The 24,703-nt window shown below is 35.1% G+C and overlaps 2 protein-coding genes across 3 annotated transcripts; one reads left to right on the top strand and one right to left on the bottom strand.

Moving 5' to 3' along the window:
- The first annotated feature begins 7,795 nt into the window (after positions 1-7,795).
- LOC113343705 (IAA-amino acid hydrolase ILR1-like 4) lies at positions 7,796-11,161 on the top strand. Its single transcript, XM_026587837.1, has 5 exons — positions 7,796-8,258; positions 9,430-9,555; positions 9,916-10,230; positions 10,354-10,482; positions 10,567-11,161. The coding sequence occupies exons 1-5, from the start codon at positions 7,890-7,892 to the stop codon at positions 10,966-10,968; spliced, it is 1,341 nt and encodes a 446-aa protein (XP_026443622.1). The 5' UTR covers positions 7,796-7,889; the 3' UTR covers positions 10,969-11,161.
- A 210-nt stretch (positions 11,162-11,371) lies between these two features.
- On the bottom strand, positions 11,372-17,744 carry LOC113343704 (GPI ethanolamine phosphate transferase 1-like). Of its 2 annotated transcripts, XM_026587835.1 has the most exons (18): positions 17,369-17,744; positions 17,074-17,268; positions 16,814-16,969; positions 16,428-16,721; positions 16,022-16,239; positions 15,828-15,902; positions 15,598-15,664; positions 14,943-15,259; positions 14,547-14,780; positions 14,237-14,424; positions 13,871-14,012; positions 13,672-13,780; positions 13,095-13,197; positions 12,821-12,995; positions 12,524-12,622; positions 12,358-12,416; positions 12,144-12,249; positions 11,372-11,919 (listed from the first exon to the last, which is right to left on the bottom strand). In XM_026587835.1, exons 1-18 carry the CDS (start codon positions 17,625-17,627, stop codon positions 11,755-11,757), a joined length of 2,961 nt encoding a protein of 986 aa, XP_026443620.1. In that variant the 5' UTR covers positions 17,628-17,744; the 3' UTR covers positions 11,372-11,754. The 2 variants fall into 2 exon arrangements, with proteins under 2 accessions (XP_026443620.1, XP_026443621.1); XM_026587836.1 differs by lacking the exon at positions 17,369-17,744 and having other exon boundaries at positions 16,814-16,946; positions 17,074-17,157.
- Between the last annotated feature and the right edge of the window lie 6,959 nt (positions 17,745-24,703).

Below are 24,703 nucleotides of genomic sequence, written 5' to 3'. Positions count from 1 at the left end.
CAGACTCAAGGCTCAGATCTGATCAGAGAGGTGCCTTGAGAACGGAGAATATGAAATGGAAAATTTATAATTTGCAGCTTGAGCAAAGGCAACATCACCTATATTTTGGTGAGCACAGAAGTCATATGTATGTGTAACTCCAAGTTACACAAGTAAGATGCATGTGTAACTCCTAGGTACACAAGTCAGATGCATGTGTAACTTTCGATTACACATGCCATATGCATGTGTACCAGCTGATTACACATGATTTGTTTTATCATTCAATGAGTAGACCTTGCAGTTAACATTTTGAATAGACCTTGCAGTTGATGTGGTCTACTCATTCAATGAGTAGACCTTGCAGTTAACATTTTGAGTTAACATTTTGAGATTTGTGAATTTTGAATTATGCATGGTTTGGGTTTCGAGTATCCCTAGTTTATTTAGCATTAGTGAAGTAAGATACTACTCTTTTTAATAGACTGAATCATGCCATATGTTGTTGTTGGTGGTGGTGGTGATCATCAGTATATGTCCGAGGATATACTAACTGAATGTGTAACTTCCGATTACACATGCCATATGCATGTGTAACTTCCGGTTACACAAGTCGTATTACACATCTACTTAAGTTCTTCTTGCAATTGATCTCTTAATTGTAATTTATTTTTGAAGTGCAGGATGAGGGCTTACTGTCTTGGACGAAACTGAAGATGCACTTTTTTGTTTTGAGTTATATGGAAAGCCAATACATTTCAGGTCAGTGTCAGTGCTAAAATGGGGAATTCATAGATCAATTTTTCTACTTTTTTTTATGAACTTCGATATTATCCATGGGTTTTGTAAGTGTTCTTGATAACTTGACTTTCATCTTTCAGTATCTAGTTTCAGGTTTGTATCCTTACTGACCTTTTTTTGATGTAGTGTAATACCTTGTGTTGTTTGAAAGAGTCCTACAAGATATTTTTTCTATTAGGAGTGACGTTATAAAAAAGCATAAATAGGAATTGATGTGTTATACTAGAACTTTGTACTACAAAACTATGTTATAACAGTTGAGAACATTTAGCAAAGTTAGGTGTTGGCTTGTTTTTCAGATTATGGTTGTAGTGGTCTTTTGGAATGAACAATTAGGGGATTCCATTATAACCAAATGTTGTTTGAGTAATGACTTGTAATTGATGAAATATCATTTCTTTCAAATTATTTGGTGTCTTTTTGTGCTCGCAATGATAAGGTAGTTTCCTTGAAAAGTCTTAGTGTAAGGTCTGGAATACATGCGTCACGCAGTTGAAGTTGTGCCAGGTTCGGTTCTTTTCTTACATTTTCCTATCCTATTTTTCCCTATATCTTAAAATATTTTTATTATTTACATTACTCAACTAGAATTAGGCTAGGTGATTTTGGATGCTACCAAGATGATTCAGTAAATTACTACGTAATAATTTTTCTTGTTGCACTGTAAGTTGAATATTTAGTGTTTTTGCTTTATATGTACAAAGAGATTTCAAGTTTACATGTCACTATATATGTGTAACTATTGGTTACACATGCCACTATGCATGTGTAACTCCTAATTACACATACAACAGGCATGTTTAACTCTCAGTTACACTACCCATATCCATGTGTAAGTCCTAGTTACACATGCTAAAAATGAATAACAAAATTGTTTTTTTGCATCTCTGAATCTAAGTACATTTTACCTTATATGTATGTTTAACTCCTAATTATACTAGTCACATGCATTTGAAAGTGATTATGCATTGTTTTGTATGTCTTTCTTTTAATCTCATAAAATATGTTTGTTTTTTATTCTTCAGGTTGCAGATAACTTCATAAAAGCTGGTGACTTATTTGTGGTGGTGGAGGTGCAGGTTTTGGAGGAGGATGAGGAGGCAGTGGTGGTGGCTAGCAGCGGTTGTTGGGCCTAGACAGATGCATGTAACTCTCAATTACACAAGATAGATGCATATGTAACTCTCAATTACACTAGACAGATGCGTGTGTAACTTCTAGTTACACATGCTAAGAAATTATTATAAATGAATATTAAAGTAATACATGTACTTTTTGTATGCATTCTTTTTGATGTCTATTTTTTGATATGTAACTTTGCATTACACGTGTCATAATGATGTGTAACTTCTGGATACACATGGCATATGCATGTGTAACTTCTGTTTACACATTCACGCGATATTTTAATAATTGTAGACTTAGATTTAATAATTTTGGGCTTAAATTTAAATTTTATTTAATTTGGGGCTTGACAATATATGTAAGGGTATGAGTGTCTTTTAATAATTCGGGGCCTAGATTTAAACTTCTTTTAATTAAGGGCCTCATATTATGGGTTATCCATGGGTTGGGCCTTAGCCTAATTTTCCCTTTTGAAGATTACTATTTGATTTGGGAAAATTAGGCTAAGGCCCAACCCATGGGTAACCCATAATATGAGGCCCTTAATTAAAAGAAATTTAAATCTAGGCCCGGAGTTATTAAAAGACATTCATGTCCTTTTATATATTGTCAAGCCCCAAATTAAATAAAATTTAAATTTAACCCCAAACTTATTAAATCTAGGCCCACAATTATTAAAATACAGTGTGAATGTGTAAACAAAAGTTACACATGCATATGGCATGTGTATCCAGAAGTTGCACATCCTTATGCCAAGTGTAATGCAAAGTTACACATCAAAAAAATAGACATCAAAAAGAACGCATACAAAAAATACATGTATTACTTTAATATTCATTTACAATAATTTCTTAGCATGTGTAACTAGAAGTTACACACGCTTCTGTCTAGTGTAATTGAGAGTTACATATGCATCTATCTAGTGTAATTCAGAGTTACACATGCATCTGATTTATGCTTTTATGAAGTTTAAATCTTTGCCTTTCCATCTTGTCTTCCTCCCTCCAAAATGCTTGCATATCTGCAATGAAATAAACATCCATGGATTAGGTTGGATGAACAAAAAGCAAAAACAAAAAAATATTATAGAACAATTGTAAGGAAAAATTATAGAACAAAGATCACAGAAAATACACATGATAACCTATCTTAGCCTGTGTAACTCCTAGTTACACATGCATTCGTCATGTGTAATCATCAGTTACACATCCATATAGATGTGTATGCAGAAGTTACACATATAATATGCATGTGTAATGAGCAGTTACACATACATATAGATGTGTATGCCGCAGTTACACATTCCATCATAACCCATGTCCTGCAACTGCAACCAACACCAACTGAGTACAAATATCAGCACCAGCTGCAGGCTTATCCACTGTATGATAATAAATAGGAACCCATTTATATGCAGTATCTTATAGTGGCAAAATTTATTTAAAAAAAAATTAACGACAATCTTCTGAACCTAGAAGAATATTCGATGGCCGAGCCTGCAATGTTTGAAAATCAGTTCCCAGGTTGAATCTTAAGAAATAAATAAAACCAAATAAAATCATCTTCTCCCTAAAAAAAGCAATGTACTATGTCTTCTTTTTCTTCTATAAGTTAGCAATGTCACAATTAACCTAAAAACTAACAAGCTATTATCCGTGTTCGATAACAGTTCAATTTTTTCCTACTGATGTTACCAAATCTTACCTACCTGCTCTACACAACAACATCCACATACCGACAAGAACCTTAACTCAGGTATCTAACTCAGACTATACAAACGAAAAACAATGTATGATATCAAAAGAAAAGAAACAAACAACGGTTCAGCCATGACAAGTCTCACCTGCCAACCCAAATGTAGTTGCTCTTTGGTAGAGTGCACCACCTACAAGACCAACATCCAACAAGAATACGAGAATCAACTAGTACACATAAAAATGCATGTGTAAGTTGGAGTTCCACATGCATATATCATGTGTAAGTCGCATTTGCATATGTCACGGGCATGTGTAATAGGCAGTTACACATGCATATGACATGTGTAAGCCGCAGTTACACATAAGTATTATGGAAGAACAGAAAACAATATAGGTAGAGGCTTTACAGTGAATATCATACATGATACATCTATATTAATCTGTACAAAAACAGAAATTTCGGAAAATCTAAGAAGTAAAAACAGTGACGGAAGTGAAGTACATAGTGGACACAACTCTTATGAGTCAAATATGGGAGAATATCCAACAATGAATTTCCTTCTGAAACTATGTACGTAAAGATACAACTAATATATTTATTGGGTCAACTCTACTACTGATACAGAAGAAAATATCTAGCACTACTACATAAAGCAAACCTCTCTACATCACTGGTATTGAGATTGAATGACACCAAAAGAGAGCACTCCTGTACACAACCATGTCTTTGGTCAACATTTCTTTTCATTTGTGGTTTGGTTGATAATTGCAGACGATCATAGTCACACTGCATAACAGAGTTTTCATCTTATTAAGTTGTCCTTCTCAGAAATTATCATATTACCATATATATTATTTTTTAGTGACACGAAGAATGAATAGTAAAGGTAAAATATCAAACCTGGGTTACAGGTGTGTCAGCTTCACGTTCTGTCATGAAGGCACTAATAAGAGCAGAATTTGAAACTTTAATTTGTTAAGAGGCACATAAAAGAAGCATAAATAAACTCGTAAAAATGGACAATTCTTCCTAATGTTAGAAAAGCAACAATACATTCAAAACGTACAGGAATTTCTTCAAAGATATCGACCCATGAAATATTTTTCTCCCTCAACCTATCTAACAAAATAAAAGAGATATAATAATGAGATTCGGATCAATTATTCATCTTTATTAAAATTTTATCGAGACACGAGCTATTACATACTTCTCTCCAGTAAAATTGTTATTGCGATAAAGTTCCATGAAAGAATCTGTGAGCTTCATAGCCTTGAGAGCTAGAACACCTTGATTAGACCTTGCTGGATCATATATGATGCAAACACATCGTTTTATGTTCTCTTGGTAGGGGAGGAAAAAATTAGCAGTTAGCTACTATTATCATAAACAATATAAATCAAAAAGCAATACAAAGTTTGACCTACATCATTGAGGCATGTTAACTCAGATGTCCATTCGATTACAAAATATAATAATAACCAAAACTATAAGTGCACACATTTTTCTAATGACAATAACAATATAAACAACAAACTATAAGTTGGAAAGAGAAACATCTTTTCCAGTAATTTATGAGCCTCTCTGTATCATCTTCCTGTAATAATTCTACATCCAACACAAAACACAATCATAAAATCGTTCAGACACACTATCATTGCAGCAATCCCCTTCATATATATCCCACGAAAATAGTCTGTAGTAACAGCTTCAGTTCTTCGTTGTTTTATTGCTTGAAAACAATAAGCAAACGCAGGCATTCAATATATCATTCCATGTTTTCTCAGGAACTTGCTTAATAATTCACCAAGCATTCAACATAGTATTCATTGATATAAATGCTTAGTAATCTATATCAAACGGCAGGCACACACACCACAAAATCTATCAGATTCTTAGCTGATAAACACAATAACACAGTACAATTTCTAGTTTAACCAACACCAATATCAGACTAAACCTACTAATAATCTAAACTGAGAATCATTTCAAAGATTCATAATACCAAAAAATTGAAATTAAACCTAAAATTAGATCGAAATTCAGAGAAACTTACTTCCGATTCTGAATAGTATGACACATGTAATCAATCAATTGAACTACAGATCCCTTACGAATATCGCCATTGAACAGTTTCTCATTCAACTGAGTGTCTAACACAGCATAATGAGTCGAATCTGAGTCAGAAACAAGTAATCAAAGTCGATCTTGTGATATTACCAGTAGATTTTATATCTAAATACTTTAACTAGAGGTTTTAAGTTTGTATCGCCTCAAAGAATAGCTGAAATCGCATTATGAGTTCATTTCACAGACATTTTCAAATTGAAATGTAAAAAACAACAAATCGAACCTAAAATAACAACAAATAACAACATCAACAATAACAAACAAAATCGTGCCTGGATTCGATTTACTTATTTCTTCACCACTCATACTACCTACAACTCCAACACCACCACCAGCTCAAAAATCCTTCTCTAAATCTTTCACCTCAATTAAATTCCTACCACCATTTCATGTAATCTATCATGTATAAATGAAAAATCAAAAACTAAAAGTGAATAAAATTCAAATCAAATCTATGGGTAATAGAGAGGATGATTCACTGATATCGAATCTCAAATCAGTTATTAGATCGAAGATAGAAATAAAGGTATGCAACGATTTTGAGGATGAACAGATCGGAAATTTTTGTTCAATTTTTTTCCGAAAACTCTACATCAAAACAACCATAGTAAGTAGATGATTGTGAATCTAAGCTCTGATTTCGATTCAGATAAGTCGATTGAAAAGCATCTGAAGATTTAGGTTTTGAAATACTTTTCTGAAATTTGAATCCAAAATAAATCAACTAAAATCTCTAAACCGAAGCATCATCACAGAGAGAAGAGGATACTTACATGTATAATTAGCTTGTTGATGAATCTGAGTTGAATCTGCAGATTAGTTGATTGAAATCTTCTCTCGGATTCGTTTATTCTACTGCAAAATCATACAATAAAACTAGAAGAAACGATGAATTAAACGTCATCAGCGGATATCGATGGAGCGAGAATCGTTTTCTTGCTCTCTGTAATCGTTTTCTTTCGGCATGATCAAAAAACCCTAATTTCCTTCAGAGCAGAGACGAAAGAGAAGTGAGAGAAAGTGAAAATGAAAATGAATCTGGAAATGAAACCTATAGCCTATTTCATTAGGTATATATAGTAAAGGGCATTTTTGGTATTACGAATTTTCCCCAAACCCTAAACTTTATTACCAAGCCTTGAAATCTAAAGTTTTGGGCCTAGAAATATTAAAAAGTGAAAGTATGGAGTTGATAGGGGAGGATCCATTTAGTGGGGCTTATATATATTGAACCCATATAGTAGGGGGGGTTCTAGTATTTTTCACATTTGATAACCCTACCCTCAAAACCAAAAACTTAGAACCCCTATAATATGATTCATTTAAAATGGCTATATAAGACTAAGTCCTATGGGCTAGATTGAGCTGCTAGATTAGCAGTTAAGTGTTGCAATTCAAAAAAAAAGTGTGGCCTAAAAGTTAACACTAGTTATCTCTCCTAGGATATGCTCGCAGGTGAAGTAGCAGCGAGATTGAAGCGCTGAATGGTTCAGCGCCACAAAAATCACCTTTAAGCTGAATGATTCAGCGCTCACAAAAATCATACGGATCACAAAAATCACAAACTTTGATCTGACGGCTGAAATTTAAAGCACTGAACCAAACAGCACTAGAAAATGGTCTCAGCTGACGTGGACTGCTAATCTAGCTGCTAGATTAGCATCCATAGGACTTACCCTAACCATCAAACATTGGATGGATGGAAATCTCAACTGCAAGAGTAGATTTCTAAGGTCACTAGGTCAGTAATAGTGAAACTACATCATGAAACACAGTTATTTTCCGGTGTAGAAAAGCATAAAACATTAAAATCTTATGTACGATGTCCATTTGATATTTTGATTAAAGAGTCAATTTGGAACCCAAATTTTTTATAGTGGCGGGGTTCAAATAAACGTGGTGTACAAAACAAATCGGTGCGTGCATGTGCTTTAAATGTTACATCATACAACACTATCAATCTCATGTCAGCATTTATGAGTACTAGTAATAATTTTATGATGAAGAAATATAAAGACATAAACAACTTTTAAAGAAAACTTTCCCAAGTTTTAACAGATTTTTTTTTCCTTCCATTACAATCAAGATGTTGCTTATATATACTTGAACCGTATATAGTTCTTTCATATAGAAACTATACGAAAATTTTCTCACAATTCATGGATCTCTTACATTTCTCAATTTTCATTTCAGTTATAGTTTTCAGTCACAGAAACTGTTATTCAAATTCGGAATCTATATCTTATGAGAGTTCCAGTGAGCTAAAAAGGGCCAGAGATGAGATAATTAGGGTAGCTAATCTTCCTAAAACACTAACATGGATGAAAAAGATAAGAAGAGAAATTCATGAAAATCCAGAACTTTCTTATGAAGAATTCGGAACAAGCGCGATTATAAGGCAAGAACTCGACAAGTTAGGAATTGCTTATCAATGGCCAGTTGCAAGAACTGGTGTCATAGCTAAAATCGGATCGGGATTTTCTCCTTTTGTTGCTCTTAGAGCTGATATGGATGCTTTGCCAATTCAGGTATCAGTCTTTACTTAGTCCTATACATGATTTTTCAATGCACTGGTAAATAAACAGTGGGCGCAGTACTGTCGCTATGGGTAATTAGCTAGACTTTAATGGTGTTAATTAACAAGATACCTTGACGTATAGTAGTAGTTATGTGGTTTTAGTAGTAGTAGCTAGATAGGTAATTAGCTAGGTCAGTTTTTGCAGCATGGGCACTAGTGGGCGCAGTACTGTCGCTAGACTTTAAGTTTACAATGAAGGTTGTTATTGGGCGTCACACTTCTTCAGAAGGGCATCATTTGGATATCTGATGACCAAAAATCTGGTTAAGAGATACTTTTGATTCAATAGCAATTTGTCCAAAATGACCCTTCAATTAAAACTAATAAAAACAGATGAGGAAGAAGCAAACTGATCCTAGTGATGGTAATCAACATCTCAATCAACCTCAACTTCATCCTCAACTCATTCCACCAATTCAATCAATTGAAGAATGAATTTTTCAAACTCCAAAAACAACAACCCATGGTGTATGTAAGGTAATAATCGAACAAATCCATCTTTTTGTACTCGTTTTTGTGCTTAAATCGAATGAAATCAAAGTAAAATTAGGATTTTATTTACTTTCTGCTAGTGTTACGCCTGGGTACGGTACTAGATTTTTCAATCGTAATATAGTTTTTGAAGAACTTACGCCTAGGTTTAGTTCAATTCAAGCGTAAACTTTGATTTGCATGTCGTTCACGTCTAGGTTTAGTTGATTTCCAAGCGTAATTCCAATTTACGCCTAGGTTTAGTTGATATCCAGGCGTAATTCCAATTTTACGCCTAGGTTTAGTTGATTTCCAGGCGTAATTCCAATTTTACGCCTAGGTTTAGTTGATTTCCAGGCGTAATTCCAATTTTACGCCTAGGTTTAGTTGATTTCCAAGCGTAATTCCAATTTTACGCCTAGATTTGCTATATGTCCAACTTAGGCGTAATTAATTAAACTAAATTAAAATTAGCCAAACAAGGGTTGTTTGATCATCACAAAATTATATAAAATAAAGGGTTTTTGATATTACGTATGGGTGACCCGTTTTTGTCTTATTAGGTGACGCCCCTCTAAAGGAGTGTGACGCCCAATAACAGCCTTCTTTATAATACAACATAATAAATGTATATTTTGGAATGTCCGTAGGAAATGGTGGACTGGGAATACAAGAGCAAAGTAAAAGGGAAAATGCATGCATGTGGACATGATGCTCATGTCAGTATGCTTCTTGGTGCTGCAAAAATACTTCAACAACTCAAAACTTCACTACAGGTAATAATATTATTGATTTTTACATGCCACTAAAGATTTCGACCAGGGATCATCAAGCTCTAAAAATTCCAGATTTTAGACCAAATGTGTAAGAGTAAACGATACGAACAATGGGATCAAATTCCAATCGTATCATCACTAAAAGAAAATTTAGAGCCTTATGTTAGTTGTCAGCAAATCTTTATGCATGAGGAATCCCTGTACTACTACAGAACTAAATATAAATAACATTTACTACAAATTCGAGCTTCTAAGAAATTTATCCTTTTCAATTGCTCTTCCAAAGACTAGTTATAAAATTGAAGTTTGCAGATATTTTATTATTTAGTTATTAACTACAACTATTATCTGAAACTAAAGGGAACAGTTGTTCTTATATTTCAACCTGCTGAAGAAAAAGGAAAAGGAGCACAGAAAATGATCGAAGAAAAGGCTTTAGAAAATGTAGAAGCCATTTTTTCACTTCACACTGCTACTCAATTCCCTACCGGTACCATTGCGTCAAGACCTGGAGAGTTTCTAGCAGGAATGGGAGTTTTTAATGCAAAAATTCGGGGGAAAGGAGGTCATGCAGCTATTCCACAAGCGTCCATTGATCCAATTTTAGCTGCATCAGCATCGATAATTTGTTTACAAAGTATCATTTCACGGGAAACAGACCCTTTGGATTCTCAAGTAACAATCTCTTGATTAAGAATATAGCTCAACCCTTGTGTTCTTCTTTCTACAAGTATCAAATTTTCTTTTCAAGATTAAGCTTTATCCACTGATATCGTTATGAATAATTTTGTTTAATAGGTTGTTTCAGTGACAAAGGTCCACGCTGGAACTGCTTATAATATAATCCCTGACTCGGTTGAAGTGGGAGGAACTTTCAGAGCTTTCAAAAAGAAAAGCTTTAATGCGTTGAAAGAAAGAATAAAAGAGGTACATTGTAGTGAATCTGGCTGCAGTGGTAGAGAATGACGAGAGGTCAGTAAATATATAGTTAAATGCTCATGTTGATTTCAGGTTATTAGAGCACAAGTAGCAGTACATCCATGCACCGTTGAATTTCAATTCTTTGTAGAGGATTATCCAATGATTCCTCCAACTGTGAACGACCACAAAGTTTTTGAACATGCTCGCCAAGTCTCTGTCGACATGTTGGGAGAGAAAAATGTGTATACAGCTCCATGTTTCATGGGGAGTGAAGATTTTGCATTTTACTTGGATCATATACCAGGTACGCTTCTGTTGGTAGGAACTAGAAGTGAAGAAGCTGGATCAACTCACCCTCCACATAGTCCTCATTTCGCTATCGATGAGGATGTCTTACCAATAGGTGCAGCAATTCATGTTGCTTTCGCACACTCCTACATTTTGAGCTTAAGAAGCCGTAATCTATCATCTAAAGAGGAGTTGGTGGTCTAGGTTCTTCCACCCTTCAATTGTAATTTTGTCTTAATTAGTTAGCTTAGTTCTTATCCGCCACTGTTGTGCATTATCATACACCACTCTTTCATATTTTGTAACCTTTAGTTGTAGCAAGATGCAAGCATTCGAAATGAATATAACGAGAATGCTCTCACTAATGCAATCATCATTTAGATTTGTAAGAGAAAATACACCTAAAATTTTTATCAATCATTTAATGACAAACTGGCCGACTGGCAGTAGGTTTTACGAAACAAAATCATAGACCTAGTTTCTGGATTTGCTCGTCTTAATCTTGAAAGACAAACAAAATTTTCAAGTGGCCTTTCATTATCATTGACGAGGATGCAGTCAAATCGCTTACCAGAACATGAAGTAGTGAAAATAAACACAAATACTGTAGCTAATTGAAACTGGTTAGCATTTCAATATCACATAAAATATATTTTCTACAGTTGATATGGTATTGATGTACAGAAGGTGGTGAATCAAACTCACTGGTACAGCTAAACTACACAAAACAATGTGACGATACAAAAGAAAAAATAAACACAATATAATCATGTCAGCAGGTGCCATTACCTGGATTTTCAATCATTTGTCATTGCCTAGCTTTCAGAAAGTAGTTTGGTTGAGAAACGCCCTCGGCCACAACTGAAAACATATCAATACCTACACTAGAGCTCTTTATAAATGTCAAAATTTCCTGAAACCCGCTTTTACTTCTAGTTGTTTAACCTAATAGTCGTGGACTAATTGTGTCACCTGGAAAAAAGAACTAGACTACAGAGCTTTTTGAGAAGATGATCGACGTGATCCTATATGGATATCTTTTGTGTATATATTTGTGAGAGCAAATAGCATCAAAACAAATACAACTTGAGCACTCATGATTCCAAAATGGCTGATAGTATTACCTATTTCCATCCAACTTCCTGTATTTCGGACCTATAACCACAAAAAGAAAAAAATAATTAGGAAGAACAATCAGAATCCAACATACGTAGCAGAACAAACCACCACAGAAATAGGGTTCTGAAGTTTGAAGTCACCAGCATCGATTTCCGTAACAACAAACAAAGGCTTAATTCCAGTATTGCTAAATAGCGACATAATCAAAATCCGTAAGTCTAAAAGAGAGGAATAATGTAAAGATAGAGAAGGGAGCATACCAAGAAGAAGAAATGAATAGTCATTACATCCGAAGATAAAATGACAAGAAAATAGCAACCCAGACGTGAAACTCCAATTAGCTTGGTTATTGCACTAAACACACATCTGTTCGAGTTCAAAGCAGCAGATGCACAACCGTGTAAGATACTAACCAGAGAAAATGAAATGAAGTAAAAAAGAAACAACTAAAGAACTATTATGTAGTTCACTTACATGACTAGCATGAATGGAATAAATAGCTTGAAAATCAGTAACCCTGACATAAGAAACGGCTGCAACAAACAAAATGACAGATCAGTTTTGTAGCTAGTATGCCATGGGGAAAAAACTAGCCATACAACTTGATACAGTGGTAAACAGACATGCAGTGTTAACTTACACTGAAGATGGTGATGAATCTGTAAACAGATGAAATTTCAAAGCTTGCGATACTTGCAAAGTTACCAGTTCCGAAAAACGCAACATTGAACAAGACCATCTAAAAAAGCACATTTTTTGGCGTTAGACCATGGGCTTACAGAGGCATAATTGAAGCATCAAGCATCATCACAGACATGCTAGATGCTAAACATAATCCATTCAATAGATATAGTTAATTAAACAGAGTATGCCGTTTTCGGGTCTGTCAGAAGCTCAAACAAATAACTGACCAGAAAAATAAGGATATTCGACTTACAAAGATTATTGGCACTCTCAAGTCAGACAACTGCAACCATCTTTCCTCTTGTTCATGCCTTGCGTCTTTTATGTAACTAGAAGTCCGTGCTTTAGTTAAATAGAGAATTGCACATTCGAACAATATCCATGCCATGAGTACAAGTGCAAGAGCACCATAAAAGACGGCTTCATACCTAAAGTCAAGGAGAAAAAGGGGTCACTCACAGTTTACAGTTATTTTCTCACGTTTGTCATAAGCAACTCAGATGAACGTTGGAGTAGAAGAAAAGTACCCAATCGATAGCAGTAAAAAAGGAGGTGCAAAACCAAGAAAGATAGATGTCAGTCTTGACAAGAGACTAGTAGGCGAAAACAATGGGAGGACCATTGAGACACCTGCAGAAAACAAAGACAAGTGAGTAATAAGACCCCGAACTGTGAAAATGTGTATAGGTATTTGGACTTTAATGAGACGAGAGAAAATTTATAATTCAACTTATCTGTTTTCTTTATTTTGTGTTTTTCCTCTTAAGACTAGTTTCCTACTTCTGTACTTAAATTCTCTTCTGAATCTCTGATTTGTATAAACAATCGTGTCTTCGTTTTAGCCAAAAAGCAAGTTTACGATTACAACAAGCACATAGACGTACAGTACATACAAATTAGTTTTCCTACAATAGCCATGAATCATGATTATCTGTAACATTATCTACTGATACATCTAATTTATTCAAATAGAACAAAGTCAAGAATTGAAACTTATTCGAGCAAGAAAAAAGAGAAAGGAGTTCAAACTATGTCAGACATAGCATACAAAACGCCACTTCCAGCAAAGAACTAAGTATAGAGAAGTGTTAGTTAGCAACTCACCAGCTACAGACCAGTTTATTAACTGATGCAGCATGAGAAGTTCCTTTTTCTCAGTTCTGTGAGTAGTAGTTACTAACACCATCACTGACGAAAGTCCAACCAAGAAAACCTGATTTTAAGAACAGAAAGCTATTATGTTCATATCGTGACAAATAAAGAGCGAAAAACTTCTGACTCTGACAATGCATGTGTTCACAACCTGCAAGTAGAAGAGCAGTGTAGACATGGGCTTCTGATCTTCACAATTCAAGATGCACTGCCAATATTTGCTGCCTCCAGTAGTCAAATCAAAGCACCTCACAGCCAAAGCTACCCCGCTGATTATTAATCCACTTGCAATTCTACAGAGAGAACGAAACCCCTTCATAAACACATAATTGGACCAAACAGAGAGAACTGAGAAACGAAACATCGCGTACAAACCTGAGTTACGAATATTAAAGCAACTAGATACTTAAGCATGCTTAAACAAAGAATGTCTGAATCAAATCTTTGAAAAGATATTTGACAAGCTATGAACTATCTAACAAAGAACAATTACTACGAAATTTAGCATGAGACTTACACCAAAGGGGTGTTATCAGGAATTTCCGCTGGCATCAGAGTAAAAGTGGACAAGAACCAACAGGAAACCAATATAAAAACTGGTACTGCGGATCTTCCAGGAATAGCGTAAAAGAGATAAATTGCAGCAAGTACCCCCACAATCAGGAAACAATATGTATAAAGCTTCCTATCAGTGAAACTATTCACCTGAAGAATATAACATGAAAAATGTAGATAACGTTCAGTGTTCCATTACAGGCTAGTTATAGTCAATTTATTTTATTTTGGAAAAGTTGAAGAAGGCTCAAAATCAAGTTAGAAGTCAGTACCAGGAATTCAAGAATGACTACTGACACTGCACTAGTGGCTAAAAGCTTCATACTGAAAACAAAGTTGCTCGAAGATAAATCTTTCCAGAGCAATTTTAGGAACCGATATTCACTGAATATTTGTGTCCACAGAAATATAGTCATCGCAGTGTACACATGGTAAAGAGGAGGTGAGCACTCCACAAAAAGTAGAACAAAAATCACTGCCATCACCAAGAATCCACAGATATACACCTGCCACATAGATGGTACACTTAAAACAAATATATACACTGACAGTAAGATATAACTGGTAAGAACATCAAGACACTAAGCTAACTGAGATACAGCATTGGAGGATTTTAATTGAGCTAACACAACTATGTTGCTGGAAAAAGTTAAGCTAATAATTCTTACCTGGCTTCTATTATTTCTCAACTGAAGCATTTGATTTATACTCCCGGAGAAAGAAGTATAAGACTGCAGTACATGGAGAACAAGACAGATCATCCAACCAACGTATCCAAGAGTAATTACACTCATCAGCATCAACCAATCATAAGTCTGAAAATAATGAAGTCCTTCAAGAGACAATGTTCTGAGATTTTGGGATAACTTCATAGCTTCCTCGTAGTTTCCAACAGATATCAGAGCTTCAATTTGTTCCAACACAGATGAATGATTTTCCAATGCCTTAAAAGGCTTGAATCTTAACGAGGTTGACTGCTTCAATTCTAAGCTTGTCAAGAAAACAAATCAACAAATAGACAGCTTTTCACTCCCCTCCCACTAGATGAATCAGAGAAGCATTTATTAAGTAGTCAAGAGACTCGAGAAGTGTTAGATCAGAGTTTAACATGGGAATAAAAGATTTATGTATAGATTGTTGATCGCGCCTAATTTTGTAACAGATGAACTGATGAAACTAACTTTCAGTTTGAAAATGTAATGAAAACGGCTTGCACTTTAAAATAACCTAAATAGAATTTTCTTAAAACATTAACACAAATCCATTTTCAATAATTAAAGATAAAGCTTGACTATGTGGTCTTCCACTTGAACTAAAGGATACGTGATTTGCGGAGAAACTGATTAAGGACTTGCTTTGTATTAGCCAGAGCAGCTTCAACTTCTTCACGCTGAAGAATATAAAAATAAAAGCTATATCAGTATCCTAACCTTTTGTTTTCCTTTTTCCAACTTAATCGTTTAATTTGATGCATAAACCTCACTCTTAAGAATGACAAAGAACTAACTCCTAAAATAACAGAATGATTTGCAAACTCATGGTTATAAACTAACCTCATCTAGGTTTATGTAACCCAAAGGCAAATTTCCAACTGAGTTAGCAGGGCATGGTAATCCAAGAAGAGTAGACTGCGAAAAAAGTTATGGAGCTTATCAGCACAATATTATCCAATTGCACGACTTAAAATGATTCGCATGGAAGAATCAAGAAAAAGAAAATAACGAGAAAGACAAGCCCATGGTACAACCATTAGAGGCGCTATGTCTGCTTGATTAACATCCACTCTATCTATGCCACTGATACCCCAATCAAGAGGCGTAGGCATATGATGCACATGCTCATCAACAAATCGAAAACCATCGTCGGAATAGCGACCACGAGACGATCGTTTAGGTTGCTGGACTCCTGCTCCCCAAGCTACCAGAGGAGTATCAGTATTTGCAGGATGCCCATCTCCATGACTACCTACCAGTAAGAACATGGTCATTTCCAATCTCAAATACGCAACATAGAGATCGTTACAAATGAATGGTTGAAGTAGTATAATAGTTCATTTATGACAGTTATGTCATGCATTCCCAGCATTAGATTAGTAAAACATTCAATACCCAATGTATACCAAGACGAAAAAGAAAGTGAGACAAGTTTCTTACCTTTGTCGCTCATTCCATGATCAGCGGTAAAAATATAAGCTGTTTGATTGTCTTTGAAATAATCTTCAACAAGATCATACATCCGTTTTGCTATACTATCAACAACTTTAACATTGTTAAGATAGATATTTGAATATGGTCGATGAGCATGACCATTTGAATCACAACCAAGTAAATGCAGAAAGACAACCAAATTATCCTGTTGAAGCAACTTCTTCAATTCAGGATCATGGTTAGACCTATTCAATAGACTCTTGAACTCATCAAACGACCATTCATCCAGAAACGACGCATCTGCATTAAAACTAACAATTTAATAAAATAGTAACAAAAAAGATCATTTTATGAAACATTAAAGCAGCATAATATTGAGTAGTGTGACTAACCGGTAGCAAAATCCTCAAACTCGTGAGGATATGAATTCCAAGTAGTATGTGGTATATCACTACAAAATATAGGTATAATATCTGGACTACCATAAGCAAATGTGTGCCGACTTCGATTAAATACTGAATCAAACTCAACTGGATTCGCTTTCCATCCTGTAAAATTGCACAACCAAATTCACTCATTCTGAATAGACAACTTACATAAACAACCAAAACTCAATCAATCAAGAAAGAAAAAATCGAAAAAGAATTCATACCTTTAGTAACGGCGCTAGGATCTTCATAGAAACCAGCAATAATAGCAACATGGCCAGGTCTAGATTCAGTAGGAGGACGAGCATGTGAAACACCCCAGCGACCTTTTTCTTTAATTACACTTCTTAAAAATGATGCTCTGTATTGACCTGTCTCTAAATCCGGTTCAAAGAATTTATCCGCTCTCAATCCATCAGCTGCACTTATACAAATTTGGACATGTTTAATCAAATTTTGAATAACAAAATCAAAATAAATTTTAAAGAGAATTGTTAGACCTAATTTTCACAACTTTACCTATGAGGAGAACGAGACGTTTAGCAGGAGGTGATTTGAATCGAGGAGAAACAAGATCCATACCATGAACAATTGGTGATTTGAAATAAATGTCGAAAATACTTAACATATAAACAGCATGAAGTAAAACACCAAGTATGACAAGCCACATTTCTCTTCTTTTCACCCATTTTTTTGTTCTTGTTGATGATGAATTTGGTTTTCTTTCTCTGGAGATTTCTTCTTTAGTTCCTAAGATCCCATCAACGCTTCCTCTCATCTCTGGGTTTTGTCAAACCTCGATACTCTCGTTGTATGGGACTCAACTCACCAAGGAGGAATAATTAATACGCCACTGATTTCAAAAGGAAAGAGTGAGAGCGCGCGTGAGGTTGGTCTGTCGGACTCAGACCACATCAACACATCGGTAACCAACAAACGCTACACGAAGTAAGGGCAATTCCTATGGTACTTGACATATCACAAATCTGTTGAGGTGGATGGTCAAACTGCATTTTGCACTATGATAAAAGTAGCTGGCGGCTAATCATCAAGCACGTGTCAACATAAAACGCTGGCGGCTGAAGTAAAAACTGGCGGACGATCTAAACACGCTGGCGTGTGATGTATAACCGCCAATGACTAGTTTTTCAAATGTAAAAACGATCTTTTTTTTCCCCACTATAAATTACCACCATTTTCAAACAATTCACTCGCACCAAAATTCACTTCTCTTGAATTTTTTCTTATAAATCTATTTCAATTTTTTTAGTTTTATTGTTTGTGAAATGGCTAAAAAGGCGGTCACACTTTTTAAGATGCAAAACTTGAATCTGTTGTTTCTAAGATATGTGGAAGTTTTAAAAAGATTGAAACTTGTAAGAGGGAAGTGCCAGTTTTTGAAGTAGCTCCAAGAAAATGTTCCGCTAAAAGGCAAAGAAGGGCTCCAATTATGAAAGTTAACAACAGAAAATTAAAAAATAAAGGTGAAACTGTTAAAGAGCGCGTTGAATGGAAGATACGTCAAATGAAGATAAACAGAAGGCCAAAGCTTGTACTTGATTTTTATTGAAGTTGTTTAGTACTTTTTATTATTATCTAAGTTTATATCTTGTAAAAGAATTGGCAGTAATATCAATGAATGAAAATATTTAGATTTTAAAATAGATTTTCACTTCAGATTAAGCGATATTTATTACATTTTAAACTTGCATATAACATCAACCTACATTTTAATAAACGACAACAACAACATCAAAGTACATCAAATCCAACGACATTATCTCTATAGAGTTCATAGCGTTCAAAATAATTAAACTCTCTTCTGATTTCTTCAGTAAACTTGGTCTGAGCGATGGTTTTCTGTAAAACAGATAAACAACAAGTTAAGATATTATGATGCAGTTGATCAGTGAGGACAAAAGTACTAAGATACTCACCAGTTCTTCATTAGATAATCCAAAATTGCTACGGTGAACCATCCACAAAACTTCTGTATAATATTTGACTTCATTAATGATGAATGAAAATCTTAGTTCTAGGCTGTTACTGTTTCTTATAGTTTTGTTCTGCGACGCTACAAAATGGTCCAATACTCTTTCCCAGAAATAGTCAATGTTCATTGGTCTCATCATACGATGTAACCAACTTTGAACAAGAGTAACATCTTCTTTCATTGTAAAGATCGGGAGAGGCATTCGAGTGCGGTAAATATGTGCTTGAGATGGATCATCTTTAGGAATGTTGAAACAATATTCGTAAATAAAAGGTTTACCGTGAGCTTCCTCCCAATTATCAAGAGCTGTTTGGATCACTTCAACTTCAGTTACACCAATGAACTTTTCTCGATCAATTTCCCTTACTAGAGCAAGAAATGGCTTGATTGCAATGCTAAGAAATTGAAAACGAGCATACAATCGACGAGCATCTCAGTTTCCCGGGTTCCCCGTCAGTGAGACGAACATTGTAAAAATGTTCTCCCAAAAAGAACTGTCTTCATAGCCCATACCAACGATTGGCCCGATGAAAAAAATATGCTTTGCATAAAGTTCAATCCTCTTCTTCAGCAAACTTAGGACCACGAATTCTAGCAGACATTTCTGCAGAGTGAGAGAGATTAAAAGTTTTAGAAAGAAAGAAGAATATGTGAATTCGGAGATCGGAAGAATTTGAATTTATAGGGTGAGAAAGAAAATCGAGTCGTTGGAAATGTAACCGTTGGCGGTCAAAGTAAAACCACGCGGCTTTACCATGACCACCCGTTTGAATTACCAACGACTATTTTTTTTTGTTATAAATATATAGCACTAGGTTTGATTCTCAACCAAACTAACAGATTTCTTTCTTAGCTAACAACATCCACCGTGTTTTCTAAAGGCAAAGCGAAGCAAATATTATGTGTCGAAGCAAAAGAATTTTGTCCATTATGTTTCATGGATAACCACAGTCTTATAAAATCCCCTTGGTTGTATTCAAAGTGTTCGGGGGAAGGTTGTTCACGCATCAGAATGGTGATTGAATCACAACCGATAAAGCTCAGGTATTTGCAGTGTCAAGATCCCAACTGTTCAGAGGAACCACATATGCTAGATGATGTTATGAAGGTTAAAGAAAAAGAAATCGATTATCTAAAGTTGATGGACACTAGCGATGTCCTAGGTGTTTTTTGGAGCAGTGGGCTGATTAAAGTTCATGGACAAATCGATTCACAATAGTATTATGTTATTTAGTTTGGTGTTTATTTTGTGTTATGATTATCTAAACCAAATATGTGGATATCTTCACATTTGCACCATCAATATCATAACTAATTTAAAACTTTTTTATAAATAAAAACATACTAATTGGATTAAACAACTACATCATACATGAAAATAAAGGAAATACATTAGATTAACACAACTACTACATATGCGTCAACTCTCGTCTCATTTAATGGCTGGGTGGTGGAATTCATAGGGAGATGTAGGAATCGAATCTGTTGAGCACCCTAAGAATGTTGAAACAAGCTTGGAAGTCGAAAGGTCTGCCGTGAGATACTGCCCACATTGTTAGTGTTCTGGGTTCCACTTTATCTTCAGCTTCACCGTCGAGTTTATTTTTGTGATTGTGCACTAGTTGAGCTACGAATGATGATACATGACGACTAATTACACGAAAATGATGCGACAATCCGCCAGAATCACGCCCATAAATGTTCCTCGTTTCAGCGACGAACATTCTCCCAAAAACACAACTTCGATTCGGCTACATTCTCATTGATAGCATCTTGTATGTGAAAAACAAAGGCTCTACAAATAGATAAATCCTCTTGTTGAGTGAATATAACACCACGAACTCTAGGAGGCATCTTTGTAGATGATTTGAGAGTGAAGAGACTAACTGTCCAGATTTATTCGTTTGGCGGTTTTGGGTCACAACACATGATGGAGGATTTACTAGAGCCGCTGACGTTTATGGAAAAACCGCCAGGTTTTGGATCATACGCCAGCGTTTTTGGTGTCGTCGCGTGGTTGTCCATCAAGCGCGCACCTAATCTACGACCACACTCAATAAACCCTCAAATTTATTTGTTTGCCCATCCGTTTTTCAAGTTTGTTGAGTCCATAATGGGAGCAAAATGAACAAATCCTTGATTTGTTCATTCCATAGGAACTGCTCTAACATCTATATAGGAAATTTTAACAAAATTCCACACTTTGGTTTTCTTTTTAATAAAGTGCCACTGCCGTTATCAGTTTCTTCAAGGGCCACATGATTGGTCATTTATGTTTGACCTGGACAGTTTTTCACGATGCAATTACTTAACTATCCTTCTATGTTCCTTCGGATGTCCATTTTTGAATGTATGGGTGCCTCAGCAAAATACACTTGGTTATTATCAAATTCCCATTTAAGAGAAAATCAACTCTCTTCTTCTCTTTTTATCTTCTTCTTCACATGCTCTTTATTTCCTTTCTTTTCTGATTTAAATATCCATAGAATTGAACTATAATTTGTGCAAGAACTTTATAATCTAGTGAATTCAAGAGAGTGTTGATGACATTGTAGAGTTATTCTTGGTCAGAGTTTGTGTTAATTGAAGAACAGTAAATTAGGGTTAGGGTCTCTCTGAGAATCAAGGATAAAGATGATGATAATGAGGCTTATATCGAGAGAAGTGGAAGAGAATCCAACAACATAGAGTAGATCTGAAATCTTCTTGATCTCATTAAGAAAAAATATAATCGATGAATTACCTTGTTTGGTGTTTGACAACTTAGTACGCAATTGAATCACATGAGTTGATGAGGTTGCAGGAAACCTTTCTTCAATTAATTTCCACAATTCATGCGGTTTAGATTGGCTAACAACATATGAGATAACACTTTCAGAAATTGTAGATTGGATCCAAAGAATTAACGTTGATCTTCTTCACACCAGCGAACATAATCAGGATTAGTGGTTTCCTCAGCATTAACACCTCGTGTTGCATAAACATTGATAGAACAAGGTTTTGAACCATCAATGTAACCTAAAGCGTTGTAATGTTTGAATAGAAGAAGTAATAAATCTTTCCAAGTGATGTAGTTGTGATCTTGAATCTTTGAAGTAACAATATTAGAGATTGTTTTTAGAGGAACCTTAGTGATTCTAGATTCCGTGATGAAAAACAAAGAACAAATACAAGAAAATATGCGGAGTTTTAATGGCGGAAGCTAAAAGAAATAAAGGATATAGGTTATCTGGACAATAAGTGGCTCTGATACCATAGAGAAACGGTAATGAAAAATAAAGTTCACATTGAACAGATAAGGGGAGTACAATTCCTTATATGAAGCAAAAGTTACAGGAGGTCATAAACCGACTGTGACCTGTAACAGAACGGAAAACAGAAAAGTTGTTACCGACAGTTACATCTAACTACACACAAAAAATAACTGCAAGCAACCATAAAAGATGCCCAATACAAAATGTACTCTTACTACAATGGAGTATGGATTTCTAGAGATATTGATGTCATGTAAGAATTTAGAAACTCTCAACCAAAAATACACCTCTCAAGTGGTTATTGGATAACTGAAATTTATATGTGATATAGACATTTTTGTGTCTAAGTTGTCCTCAATTTTCTGTATTGTTAGAACTCGATTTTTGTACTAATATTGTGTTTTTATGTATTTTTAGGTATTTTTGGAAATAAACATTTTTGGAAAAATCGGCTCGAAAAGTTGTCTACAACACCCCCGGAGGACATTTGCTATGCGGACTCTCACTTTGGTTAAGGGGCACCTCAATGACTAAGGGGCACCTCAATTACTATTTACACACCAGGGGCACCAACTGCTATTCGAACCCCCATCTCTGTTAGGGGGAGGTCGTCCCCTTCATTTGAGTTTTCAGTTTGGCGGGAAATTATGTGCATCAATGGCAGAATTTAGGGTTCGCGTTTTGGGCAGAATTGAAGGAGACTCAATGGCTGGAATTTCATGGAAAGGCCTGTTCAGGCTTAACAAGCATGGTATGATCGACGTTTTGAGTTATAATTGGATGGAGATTCAGATTGAAGAAGTTAGGGAGTTGCTTATTTTTCTTTTAAAAACCCGATTATACCTGTTTTGGATTTGGAGGAGTCTTAAGGAGATTCAACAGCTGAAGTTGATTGGGTTTGTTCCTCTGAGTGTAACAGACGTGGTATAGTCGTTCGGTTCAGCTAGATTTGACTGGAGAATTTGTTACAAGTAAAATAGGGCAGTCATACACGGTGGCTTTATTCTCGAGATTTTGGTGATATTTTTGGGTAGCTGGCATGTGGATAGGCAGTGTTTTGCTCCGACTGATATGAGGATCAATGAGTGGCGTGTGTAAGCTTTCAATATACGCATGCATTGAAGAAAAAGGAATAAAAATATAATCTGGAGCTGGCAGAGTTAATGAGGATTACTCGGATTAATGATCGAAGATTTTTGATGTTGTCTAGTATATATGGGCTGCTGGGATGTTGTAGAGGGGGTTATGGAAAGTTAGGGGAGAAGTTGTGGTTCGTAGAAGAAGTTGCAGACGAGTTCTGCACTTTCAGGCGAAAAAGAAGAGGAAGAAAACAAAACAACATTTTTAGACAGTCGCAGAAACCGTTGCCTATACATTCAAATCCTATAACTTTGTAACAATTATTTCGTGTTCGCAACAGTCTGTTAGTGTTTCTTTGTAACAGTCGGTTCTGTAACAGTTATATCTGTTAGAAACACACTGCTTTATACACTTTCCTCTTCCAAATACCTTTTTGAGAGATGGAATCAACTTTTGATTGTGTTTCCAACCTAATGAGCTAAATCCTATCACCGGGACGACGGAGGAAGCCAAACTTCACGAATGCGGTAATTATATTAATTCTTTTTATGACTAATTGCATAGTTATTTAATTGAATTATGATTATCATTGAATAGTTGTCATTTCAATTGATGGGTTATGCTTGCTTAATTGTTTTGATATCCCATACTTTAGATTTACAACCATTACTTTCTAAATCTACTTTAGGCAATGAACTAGAGTCAATGAAAGTTTATATTATGAGCTATTATTGTTTAGAATTGGTATTTGAATTGCATGAAATTGAAATCTGGTGGAATCCTGAGTCCCGATCATCTCTTCATCTTGTCAACTTTTGTATATATATTTTCTTATTTTTAGTATTTTCCATTATTTAAGCCTAAAATCAATTTCAACAAAGTCCGAGTGAACGACAACCTTTACCACTATATAAAATTCGATCAATTTTTGGCGCCGCTGCCGGGGACTTGTATTTAGATTTGTTTTAGGTTTATTTTTATTTTTATTTTTATTATTTTTTGTTCCTTTTTACGCGTTTTGGTATTTTCTTTGCTTTCAGATTCGGAGTTAAGCTAAAGAAAAACAGAAAGTGCTGAAAATAAAGGCAAAGCCAAAGAAGGAAAGAAAAGAGAAATACAAAGGAGTAAAGAAGAATATATTTGTATATAGTTAATTTATTTTTATTAGATATTTTTTTTAGAAACTGTAATTAGGGTTATATTTTTGTAATCTTTTATTTTTGGACATTTTTTTTTGGACTTTATTTCTAGGACTTTCTTTTGGACATTATTTTTAAAACCCTAAGGAAGGGTTAATTTAAATAAAACTGCTGCAGGGAAGGACGACAATTACGATACTGTCTCGGCCCCTCGGGTTCGTACATGACATCAGAGTCGTGTCCCGAGTAGACTTCAACGGTTCATCCCCCGTCTGGAACGGGAGGTAAGTTTTTCTGAACACCCGTGAATCCCATGTCAGTGGGTTTATTTTGTGTTGAGAATGTCGAACTGGTATTATAATAGCCAATACAACGAATATACGACTGA

The sequence above is a fragment of the Papaver somniferum genome, unplaced genomic scaffold (assembly GCF_003573695.1).
Source record: "Papaver somniferum cultivar HN1 unplaced genomic scaffold, ASM357369v1 unplaced-scaffold_65, whole genome shotgun sequence".
NCBI classification, from domain to species: Eukaryota; Viridiplantae; Streptophyta; class Magnoliopsida; order Ranunculales; family Papaveraceae; genus Papaver; species Papaver somniferum.
The sequence above is the reverse complement of the archived record's forward strand: the minus strand, read 5'-3'. Positions and strand labels throughout refer to the sequence as shown.

Bases quoted from the DNA above. Each gene is read 5' to 3' on its own strand.
- LOC113343705 (XM_026587837.1), top strand. From the start codon at position 7,890: ATGGATCTCTTACATTTCTCAATTTTCATTTCAGTTATAGTTTTCAGT. The intron at 8,259-9,429 runs GTATCAGTCTTT...GAATGTCCGTAG, and splicing joins TGGATGCTTTGCCAATTCAG to GAAATGGTGGACTGGGAATA. The intron at 10,483-10,566 runs GTACATTGTAGT...TGTTGATTTCAG, and splicing joins TGAAAGAAAGAATAAAAGAG to GTTATTAGAGCACAAGTAGC.
- LOC113343704 (XM_026587835.1), bottom strand. From the start codon at position 17,627: ATGAGAGGAAGCGTTGATGGGATCTTAGGAACTAAAGAAGAAATCTCC. The intron at 16,240-16,427 runs GTAAGAAACTTG...TCTTACTGGTAG, and splicing joins TCATGGAATGAGCGACAAAG to GTAGTCATGGAGATGGGCAT. The intron at 12,623-12,820 runs GTAAGTCGAATA...GTGCTTTTTTAG, and splicing joins TGAGAGTGCCAATAATCTTT to ATGGTCTTGTTCAATGTTGC.